This window comes from Pipistrellus hanaki, assembly GCF_964339955.1.
Source record: "Pipistrellus hanaki genome assembly, chromosome: 4".
Classification (NCBI taxonomy): domain Eukaryota; kingdom Metazoa; phylum Chordata; class Mammalia; order Chiroptera; family Vespertilionidae; genus Pipistrellus; species Pipistrellus hanaki.
Window position 1 is genome coordinate 33,969,350 of NC_140506.1, and position 12,071 is coordinate 33,981,420.

The 12,071-nt window shown below is 36.4% G+C and overlaps 1 protein-coding gene across 1 annotated transcript in view; it reads left to right on the top strand.

The window, feature by feature from the left end:
• FCHO2 (FCH and mu domain containing endocytic adaptor 2) overlaps positions 1-12,071 on the top strand; it is a 100,185-nt gene that overhangs the window by 33,502 nt on the left and 54,612 nt on the right. Inside the window, exons 6-8 of the mRNA XM_084880894.1 lie at positions 2,455-2,559; positions 8,342-8,440; positions 9,427-9,523. Coding sequence (XP_084737020.1) covers positions 2,455-2,559; positions 8,342-8,440; positions 9,427-9,523 — 301 coding nt within the window. The remainder of the gene's footprint in view (positions 1-2,454; positions 2,560-8,341; positions 8,441-9,426; positions 9,524-12,071) is intronic.

A 12,071-nucleotide genomic window follows, 5' to 3' on the forward strand; every position in this document is an offset into this window, starting at 1 on the left:
GTAAAACAACTTCAATGTTCAGCAGGAGGAGAATGTTTCATATGATATTATTCGGCAGTTTAAATGGGTAAAATAAATAAAAAGGTAAACTGATAGATATGGGAATTAAAATACTCTAGTAAAAGAAAAAATACTAGTGGGGGAGGAATAAATAGAATCTTAAAGTTAGGTTCATGGGAGTTATTACCTTTATTTGTGTGTGTGTGCGCGTGTGCGCGCACGTGCTAAAATTTCTATTACAAAAGTTAAAAAAACAAAAACAAAACAGAATGACCTGAATGTGGGTACATCTGAAAATTATAATGTTGAGGGAAGAATATGTAGATTTTGATGCCTTTGACATAGTCTTTCACGTAAGGGTTCTCTGTCAGAAAACCCTTTTTTATTTACTAGAGTCCTGATGCACGAAATTAGTGCAGGGGAAGGCCTTCCTTCCAGCTTCCCTCTGGCACCCAGGACCCAGGCTTCCCTCATAGTCCTGGCTTCGTCCTGAAGATTGTCCGGAAGGATGCCAATCTAATTATCATATTACGCTTTTATTATTATAGATAAGCATGGGAACAGTAAACACTAAGCCACATGAATGGAATTACCTTTGCAGAACAAATGGAGGGAATGAGACTGTGAAAGAAATGGGACTGCATTTGTTCATGTAACATTTAATATTTTTCTTTTTTAAACTATATATATTTTTAATTTTTTTACAAAGAGGGAGAGATAGAGAGAGCTAGGAACATCGATGAGAGAGAAACATTGATCAGCTACCTTCTGCATACTCCCTACTGGGGATGTGCCCGCAGCCAAGGTACATGTTCTTGACCGGAATTGAACCTGAAACCCTTTAGTCTGCAGGCCGATGCTCTATCCACTGAGCCAAACTGGTTTCGGCAGGATGGGCTATTCAGAGTGTGTGTGTGTGTAGGGACCATTTGAAAAATATATGGTAACTAGGGATTATACTTAAAGAAATGATTGAGCCATGGCTGGTTTGGCTCAATGGGATAGAGCCTTTGGACTGAAGGGTCCCCGGTTTGATTCTGGTCAAGGGCACATGCCTACGTTGCAGGCTCAATCCCCAGTGGGGGGTGTGCAGGAGGCAGCCAATCGATTCTCATCATTGATGTTTCCCTCCCTCTCCCTTCCTCTCTGAAATCAGTAGAAATGTATTAAAAAGAGAAATGATTGAGCCTTGATATAAACCAGAAAAGGTTTAATATAAGGTAATAATTTAGATGAAATTAAGGGATTTATATTTGGTTAATATTTTGAGCAAAGCTGTAGCCTATAGTTGTGTCCAAAGGTTTTGAGTTCGTGGCTGAAATACAGCCTGTGGTTCACTTGCCTTGGTGGGGTCGGCAGCTCAGATGAAGGGCGCCTTTTTCTGATTGTTCTGCTCAGAGGTGATGTCATACTAGATGTGTAGTGGGTCTCTGATTTAGATATATTCAAATCCAAGTCTAAGTAAACCATTTATTTTGCCCTATAATAGATTACTATTATTATTTTAATCCTCACCTGAGGATATGTTTTCATTGATTTTTAGAGAGAGGGGAAAGGGGTGAGGGGAGAAAGAGAAACATTGATGTGAAAGAGACATCAATGGGTTGTCTCCCACACAAACCCTGACTAGGAATCGAACCCAAAACCTTTTTGTTGTACAGGATGATGCTTCAGCAACTGAGCCATCTGGCCAGGGCTATAATAAGCTTATTATTAGCATGAATGTAGCTTAAAGAAAAGTGTGCATGGATCTTTGAATCATTTTTCCTTTGGTAAATTTGAAAACAAATACTATTATGACATAGTATGTGTCTTACCCTTACTCACAAACCTTTATTTTTATAAAAGACCACTTAGAAAGCACTCATATTTGTGAACTATGACTAAGTACTTATTTTATATGTCTATATTTGCTTCATGGGACTTTATTATAAAAATTATAGGCACTTAAGCAGAAACATTTTTGGTAGTATATCAGTAAATTTATTTACAATGCTCTAATTAATAAAATTAGATGTAAGATTTATTATCATTAGATAAGCTGTTAGAACCAGTCTTTTATTTATGAGAAGAAATGTAGCTATTGCTTTTAAATAATAATTTCCTCATTTAAGAACAAATGCCCCAACTTCCCTTTTAGTAATGACTTTACAAAAGTGGTCAAATACATTACTACTAGGACACTTAGTTTCTGTAATTTTATTCTTAGAATTTATGGTATTTTTAAGCATATGTACTATTTAGAAAGTTGTCTTTACTTAATGTAGTATTGCTGCTTGGTTGTTTCCTATGAAACATGTTTCTTGCTTTAAAAAAAAATAGATGTTTCCATTACAATTATCTTCTAAAATTGCCTCATCCCTTAACATACATTAAATTGTTATTTCATTTTAACTTATATCAAGAAAGAAGAAAGTTAATTTTGTAGTTCAAAGTGTTTTTGTTTTGTTACAGGCAGCTGTTAAATCTAAGAAAGCTACAGATACCTATAAAGTCTACGTGGAAAAATATGCATTAGCAAAAGCTGATTTTGAACAGAAAATGACAGAAACAGCTCAGGTTGGTATTTTTAAGGCTTTAAATCTAAGATAGGATATTTATGTATATTGATTAAATATAATTTTTCTGACATATACTTTTTTTAGTACTAGAAATGTTAAAACGCACATTCTCAATGTTTTAATAATGCTGTCTTAAAAATACACGTTTTGAAGATTGAGGACCAAGATGCAATAATTACAATATAATGGATTATTCACAAGAGTCTTTTTAAAGAGAATTGGGGAAAAGGAGGACATTGGTAAATGATGAATCCAGGCCTTATATATGGATTTTAAAATTGACTTAAGAAAACTGGAAATGACTCCGTGCTGAGGATATAGCAGTTAACAAAACAAAACTCTGCTTTCATAAAATTTCCAATTTAGCAAGAGAAGACAAAAAAATGTCTGTTTTTCATAAACTTGGGATAATTTGATTTGTTGTTCTTAGAGTCGAATTAAAGGCCTAGGTTTAAGATGGGTTCCTTTATATGAATCATTCTTAAAACTTCCTTCCCCACCCTCTATCCTCTTGTGCTTCCCCTACCGCCCTGCCTCATAGACCTTTCATTATATAACATACCATGAATTTTATTTGTTGTATTAGTTAGGATAGGCTGGGTGTGTTGAGGTAACAAAGAACCTCTCCTCCAAATCTCAGTGACTTATAGTAGCAAAGATTTATTTGTTATGCTACTTGTTCATCATGGTTCAGCTGCATCATCATCACTCTGATACTGAGGATGGTGGAAGAACCTCTTTTTAGAACATTATTCTTGGTCATCATGTCTGAGAGGCTAGAAACATGGTGAAGTACCCACCCATGCCTATGCACAGGTGTGTGTGTGTGTGTGTATGTAAAAAATATATATATATATTTTAAAATTTTGTCTTCCCCCACAAAAATGTAAGTTCTGTGAGAGCAGGTATTCACTTGTTCACTGCTATTTCCTCAGCATTTAAAACAGTCTTCAGATGATGCTAGGCACTCAGTAAGTGTGAAAGAAGGACTTATAAAATCTGACTTTTTGGACTCTAGGGAGTCTTCTCACTGGGAGTGATGAAAGACTCACATATCAGAAATCAAAGGCTTGCTTGTGTGATGGCACGCATCCAACCATCTTTACTTACCCTGTTGTGGGCACTGTGCTGGGTGTATACTGTATCTACTTAAATAAAACCAGTATCTCCTCGCTCTGGAAGTATAGAAGACAGAGGCAGACATTAAATACATGCCTAAATATAAAGTTGTAAATTATTACAGCATTATAAGGGGAAAGAATAGGCTTCCATGAGAAAGTATAATAAAAGGGAACCTAATTTTGAGTAGGGAGTTAGGAAAGGCTTTTTTTTTTTTTTTTTTTTTTTTTTTTTTTTTTTTAGGAAAGGCATTTTTTTGAGAAGTGACATTTAAAACTGAGATGAAGAGTAAGTAAGAGACTCATTCTAGAGCCAGAGTGTTCCAGGCATTGGAGGCCATATAGGTATGAAGACCTAGAGATGTAAGAGGCTGTCACATTATAGAAAGTGTAAAATGCTTGCCAAAACTGAGTAAGGAAAGATGATGGTAAGGCATGAGGTTAGGAAGAACATAGGCAAGGACCAGGCTTCTAAGAGTAATTTGAAGACATTGAAGGGTAGTATGTGACATGGTCTGGTCCGAAGTTTAAAAGATAATTCTGGCAGTTTTGTGAAGAATAGATTATAGTAAAGACAAAGGAGAATTAACTCTCCCTCTCTCTTCCTCTCTGAAAGCAATAAAAATATTAAAAAGATAGAAGTCTGATCATCTACATCCCTGCCTATGAGATTAAAAATAATTGGGGGGTGGTGGTGGGAAGAGTTCAGTTTGGAAGGCAGTTAATAGTGAGATGAAAAGGATGAGGGCCAGTGTGGTGGCCTTAGAGAATTCGAGAAATGAATGCATTTGGAGATGGCAGGAGTGGGGTGGATGGAAGAATTCTAGAGAGATCAAGATCTGAGTGTTGGCTTGTAAGTCTGTATGGGTAGAGATGAATAGGAAATACTAGATGAAGAACTGTTATTAGATTAGTTTGAGGAGTCAGAGGCACCAGATGTTCAGTTTTAAACAGCCTATACCTAAGTGGGGGTAACAAATGGGCAGTTTTGGAGGATATAAGTAAGCTGGATTCCAAAAGTTCTGAAAACAAAAAGCATTTTCCTATAATTCATTTTGCAGCAAAACTTTACCTAAACTCTTGTGAGGCAGTTTCTATACTCTTTATTTATATTACTTAGACTAAATGTACATGTTTTCTTTTAGAAATACTAGTGTTTTTGATAAACAGATGTATTTGCAGATCCTGCTAGTAGTATTATGAAATACATGGTAATAGCATCATAATATCTTTATTTAAAAAAATCAAAATATTGAATTCCCAAACACCTGGTCCCAGAGGTTTTGAATAAAGGATTGTGAGCCTGTATATAATAGGGGCTTGTCAGCACACAAAGCCATAATGACATCACCTTTGGACAGGGTGTGCGGGGAAAAGGGCCACCCACATTCTGAGAGACTCATCATTGACAGCTTGATAGAGGAAGAGATGCTGAAACCCAAGTAGGAGAAACCAGAGAAGGAAGAAAACTGGGAAGTATAATGTCATGGCAGTTGGGAAATAATAATATTTCAAGGAGGGCTTATAGTTAGTTGTGTTAAGTTGAGGCTCTAATTCTAGTGAGATAAAAAGTTTTAATTTCTATAGCAACTAAGATCATTGTAGACTTCAGCAAGTGCCCATTTGTCTTCTAAATCAGAATACTCATTTATAAGGCAATTATTGTTGACTTGTTAATTTTGTATTAAAATGACTAGTTCCAATCAGTGAAAATATTTGCCTTTCCATTATTTGTTTGAAAAAACAGGAATTAGAATTTGCTAGAGTCAGGATTTTTTGTTTATAGTACTTTATACAAGTATTCCTTTCTTTTAAAAAAATGTATTTTTATTGATTTCAGAGAGGGAGAGATAGAAACATCTATGACGAGAATCATTGATTAGCTGTCTCCTGCATACCCTCTACTGGGTATCAAGCTGGCTGGCCTATAAAACTATTCTTAAAAGAATTGCTAGCATTCATTTAAAAATATAATATATTTTATTGATTTTGTACAGAGAGGAAGGGAGAGAGATAGAGAGTTAGAAACATCGATGAGAGAGAGTCATCGATCAGCTGCCTCCTGCACACCCCCTACTGGGGATATGCCCGCAACCAAGGTACATGCCCTTGACCGGAATCGAACCCAGGACCCTTCAGTCCCCAAGCTCTATCCATTGAGCCAAACCGGTTTCGGCAGCATTCATTTTTTTTATTTTATTTCCTTATCTTTGTCTTTTGCTTTCTCATTACATTTCCCCCCCAAAATTGGCATTTTAATTGTTTATCCTGACATTTCCAAGATGGGAACATTAATTTATTTGATCAGATATATAAATAACCATGCTGCTCTTAAATAAAGATGAAGGCATACTGTGCTAATGTGTTCTCTCTCCTGCCAGCCTGATTGATGCCTAACTGCTCCCCTGCCAGCCTGATTGCCCCTAACTGCCCTCCCCTGCAGGCCTGCTCACCCCCAACTGCCCTCCTCTGTAGGCCTGGTCACCCCCAACTGCCATTCCCTGCAGGCCCAGTTGTCCCCAACTGCCCTGCCTTAATAGGCCTGGTCCCTCCCAACTACCCTCCTCTGCTGGCCTGATCACCCACAACTGCCCTCCCTTGCAGACTAACCAGAGAAATAACTGCCCTCCCAACTGCCCTCCCCTGCTGGCCATCTTGTGGGAGACCATCTGTGTCCACAGGGAAGCAGCTATCTTGTGTTCTGGAGTGACAGTCAGTTTGCATATTACTCTTTTATTAGATAGGATGGACGTTTGGTGCATGGGTGGGGGCTGGCTGGTTTGCCCTGAAGGGTGTCCCGGATCAGGGTGGGGGTTCCCTTGGGATGTGGGGCAGCCTGGATGAGGGCCTGTGGTGGTTTGCAGGCCGACCACGCCCCCTGGTGAACCAAGCAGAGGCCTGATATCTGGGATTTATTTATCTTCTATAATTGAAACTTTATAGTAGGGGTGTCGAACTCAATCAGAGAAGGGGCCAAAATCTAAAATCCAGCCTAAATCGCGGGCCGAATGGTTTACTGAACAGTCATAAACTGACAATGTCATAAACTGACAGCGGAGTGCAGTGATGACAGCGCGGTGCGGGCCACATTGCAAGGCCTGGCGGGCTGGATTTGGCCCGCGGGCCTTGTGTTTGACACATGTGCTTTATAGTCTTGAGCAGAGGCTAGGGCCGGCCAGAGCAGGTGGGAAGCTTGGCTTCCTCCATTGCTGGGGAAACCCAAGCCTCCAGCTAGCTCCATGGCTGCAGCTATCTTCGTTGGCTTAATTTGCATATTTAATCCTGATTGGCTGGTAGATGTAGTGGAGGCACGGTCAATTTGCATGTTTCTCTTTTATTAGTGTAGATGGGGTGATGGAATTTAATTTGAAAAACTAACCAGAGAAATAACCCCAAAACATTTAAACATATTTCTTCGAACTGATTTAAGGGGGGTCGGGGGGGGGAGGGAGGAGGTAATAATCAGGCTTGGGCATGGAAATGACAAATGTATTTTTTAGTGTGTTATTATTTACCTTTATTGTTGACAGTATTTCGGATGCTTCCCTTTTTGTTGTTGTTATTTTCCCATTGACCCCATCTACTCTGCCCACAAGCTTGATTCACCATATTATTGCTGTGGCCATGGGCTATGCATATATGCATATGTGTTCCCCAGTTAATCTCCCCTCTACCCCCCTTCCCTCTGAAATTTATCAGTCTGTCCCATGGTTCTGTGTCTCTGGAACTATTTTGTTCATTAAATTCCTCATGTAAATGGAATCATGGGATTTCTCTGTCTTATTTCGCTTAGTGCATAATACTTGACAAATGTATTTTGTTTGAAAATGGCTAGTTCTGTATTTCCCAAATGCTGTTTTGAGAACTAATTGTTCTATGAGATATTAATAGATATTCAGAGATGAAGAAAAACTGGGTGGTTTGGCCAAAAAATATTGGAAAACACTGAGTTAAGCAAAATAAAACAAATTTTGTTATGCAATAATTTTCAGACTTTTTAATGTTTATTATGAAGCCAAGTCTAACAATAGTTTTCTTACTGGGGAATAAATGCAAGAATAACCCGGGAATTTTTTCCAAACAACATTATCACCTCTTTCTACCCCCACGCCCAGGTAGTAGTGGAGGATCTGTGTGTTTTGTAGTTATCTGATGTATCCTTACCTTCAGTTGAAAACTGCTAAACTAGAGTTTACAGACTTCCCAAATTTATTTGACCACAGAATATCTTTCGAAGACTACATATTAACATTTGAGAATTAGAAAGACATTTTTAAGAGCCTGTAGGCTAGATTGTAAAGTGTTTAGAAGTAAACTGTAGCTTTTCAGTTTTTGAAATACTTTTTCCTTAATTTTTATGACAGACACCCATATTTTCTGCGTCTGACCATGATAATAGGTTTTAATTTGTGTTATGTTCAAACTGAAATTGTTTGTTTACCTGAGAAATGGCACAACAAAAAGTTAACTTTTCTTAGTGCTATATTTCAGTATGTTTCTTAAACCCATTTGTCTAGAAGCATTGCTAAATATTACATGAGTAACTAGCTAAATTTGGTTAGCTGTATAGAGATAACTTCTAAAAGATCTTTTGATTTTAGTATATATGTGTATGTGTGTATACATATTTTATGTATGTTACTTTTTGTATTTGTTACTCAGAAATTTCAAGACATTGAAGAAACTCATCTCATTCACATAAAGGAAATTATAGGATCCTTGTCAAATGCTGTAAAGGAAATTCATTTACAAATAGGCCAGGTAAGTTTTTACTTCATGAACTGATTCATGAACATTTTATGTTCATTTATGACTCTTTAAAAATCTCAAACTCCTAACACGATACTGAGTTATTTCAGATTAAAAAATATGTATTTACAGCCCTAGCCAGTTTGGCTCAGTGGATAGAGCATCAGCCTGTGGACTGAAGGGTCCCAGGTTCAATTCTGGTCAAGGGCATATGCCCAGGTTGAGGGCTTAATTCCCTGTAGGTGGCATGCAGAAGGCAGCCTATCAATGATTCTCATGATTGATGTTTCTCTCTCTCTCTCTCTCTCTCTCTCTCTCTCTCTCTCTCTCTCTCTCTCTCTCTCTTCCCTTCTATGAAGTCAATAAAAATATATTTTAAAAAGTATGTATTTACATGTATTAATGGTAAAATAAACTGAATTTTTATTGGTCATCAGGGATGATAATTCAAATTAATTTTTAAAGTTAACTGTGCTCAGTTCTCTTTACATTAAAATTCTGAATTTACCAATTTTTAAATATATATTTTTTGAAGTTTCACTATTTTAAAATTTAGAACAGCAGTCGTTAAGTTATAGAGCTTGTACTTAGAAATTTTCCAAAAATATAAAGGCAGTTTAACGATCATAATTTCAGATGCATTGAAATATAGCAGAGAAAGATGAAGTCTGTTTTTCTTTATTATTAAAGATATAAAATTTAAATTATTAATCATAAGGATTATGTTCCAGAACATTCCAAGAAACAAGAAGCTGCATTTACTTCTAAGGTTGTGCAGCCATATCTAAGAGGTTCATGTAAACAGTGATTGGTACCCACAGTTCTATTAACACTGTAAGATAGGCAACAGAGCATGTTTAGTAAATGAAAGTTCTTAAAGGCTCTGGCTCAAAATACACATTTGGTGTAATGAATTTTAATTGCTTTGTGGAAGTTTTGTCTGACATTAAGAATATGTATAGAAAAAGAAAGAATTTATCTTTATCTCATTTTAATAGGTCCATGAAGAATTTATAAATAATATGGCTAATACTACAGTTGAAAGCTTGATACAAAAATTTGCTGAGTCAAAAGGCACTGGGAAGGAAAGACCTGGTAAGATGATAAACTCTGCAAGGAAATGTATTCACATTTCCCACCCAGCAACTAATGTGTTTTCTTTTAAATTTCAAAATTGCAAAATGGAGCTTGGGAGATAGCTGAACATTTATGTAAGATCTTAGGTATCATTTACTTTGTGTCTGGATTATGTTGTAAATTAAGATTTTTGTTTTAACCTTTAGTGCTTAACAACCTCCTGCTCCATCCGTGGCTGCTGCCATTTGTGTTTGGACTTATCTTCTATAAATGAAACTTTGAAGCCTTGAGTGGAGGCCTCGGCAGGCTAGGGAAGGAGGACAGCTTAGCTTCCTCTGTTTCCTGGGGAACCCAAGCCTCCTTCCTGCTCTCTGGCTGTAGTCATCTTGGTTGGGTTTATTTGCATACTCGCTCTGATTTGCTGGTGGGCATGGCTGGTGGATGTAGCCGAGTGATGGTTAATTTCCATATTACTCGTTTATTAGGTAGGATATCCAGTGACATTTTTGTCATTACTTTTTTTATTGAGATATAATTGACATATAATATTGTATTCGTTTTTAATGATTTGATATATTGTACTTATTGCAAAATGATTACCAAAATAATTTTAGTTTAAATATCTATCCCCACACATAGTTACAGTTTTTTTTCTCATGGTAAGAACTTTGAAAAACTACTTGCTTACCTTTTAAATATATGGTACAGTATTGTTAAGTGTAGTCACCATGCTTTGTATTTCATCTCCAGGACTTTTTGACTTTGTAACTGGAAGTTTATAGCTTTTTGTCTCCTTTCACCCATTTTTCTAATCCCCCACTTCCCACTTCTGACAACTACTAACATGTTCTTTGTATTTCTTTTAGATTCCACATATAAATAAGATTATACAATATTTTTCTTTCTCTGACTCATTTCACTTAGCAGAATACCCTCAAGTTCCATCTATACTGTCATAGAACAGACTTTTTTTCTTTGTTATGGCTGAATAATATTCCATTGTATACAATACACCACATTTTTTTGATCCATTCATCTGTAAGTGAACATTTAGATTGTTTCTATGTCTTGGCTATTGTAAATAGAGCTGCAGTGAACATGGGGGAGTGCAGATATCTTTTTTATTTCATTTCTTTCAGATAAAAACTCAGAATTTCTGGATCTTATGGTGGTTCTACTTTTATATTTTTGAGGAACCTCCATATTGCTTTTGACATTACTTTTTTTAGTATAATACTGCCTGGCTCTTCTGGAATTTGTGTCACTGTAATTGGATGCTTGAAATATCAAAGCACCTCTTGTCTGAAAGGGTCATGAAAAAACAGGTGTTTTCTAATTTTGAGTGTCTTTTTATGTTCTAATAACATTATCCTAGTATTTCTGCCTATTCTCATCTGTTATTGCCAAAGGAGATTAAAATCCATGTTTTTGAAGTTTCCTGTTTTATAGTCATTCTGCTTAATTAATTAGTTAATTAATAATTTTAAGAGTATGTTTATTAAAGCTGGGGACAATGAAACAAGGAAGTGCCTGAATAGAAGAAGCAACAGGAGAAAGCCTGGGCAGGGCTGCTTTGGCTCCCTAGAGACGTTATGGGAAAGAAGTGAGCCAATGTGGGGCTGCTGTCGGCACATTGGAAAGTCAGAGAAAAGGGGGCCTTGGAGACAGGACCCAGGGTGTTAGCCCAGACAAGCAGCCACTGCCCATTGCTCCCCTACTTGCAAGTCTCATGGAGACCCTTAGAGCTTAGAAGAAAGAAAATTCACTTGAAAAGGGCACACAGTCTTTCAGTAAAATTCTGTATATTGTTTATAATTCATAAAATTTAAGCAAATTTTTAATTATAAGAAACAAAAAGGTAACTTAAAATGAAAAGTTGGTAGGCCAGTGCTTAATATGTTTAGAGAAAAGGTTATGTTGAAATGCTTATCGTATTTTCACTATATAGCAATATAGGTTTATAGCTTCAATTTTTTGACTTCCAGATATTATACTGTGTTTGAAGATACAAATAGGAAAAGCCTGAGAAAGATAGATAGAAAAAATAATCAGTCACAAAGCAAAAGGGAAAAATGAGATTTCTGTGTTCAGACTGCCTAAATGAAATTGATTAGTTTAGATATTTGGGATATTTTGGCTTCTACAATAGGTATATTATTTTAAAGTATAGGGTAAAGCAAATAAAAAATAATATCTAGTGATCATCTTTTTAGACCCATTAGGAATTTGGAATAATATCAAACCTGTAAATAGAACTTCTTACCACTTCCTTCACCATTTATTATTATTTTTTAATCAAAGAAGCAGAAACCCTTGTGTAGAAAGCAAAATTAAAAATAGCTAAGAGTAAACATTACCAGATATTCTGTGATTACTTGGTTTTTCTATTCAATAGTAAGGGGCAGTGACCAGGGAAAGAGGAAAGAAGAATGAATAATGATTAGGGGAGAGAATAATGTAGATGAGCACAAACAGGACAGTAAAGGGGGAGAGCTCTCAAAGGAAATAAAATAGGAAAGCTCTACTCTGTGAAGCATTACACTTCTACCTATTGTGTCCTAGCTAC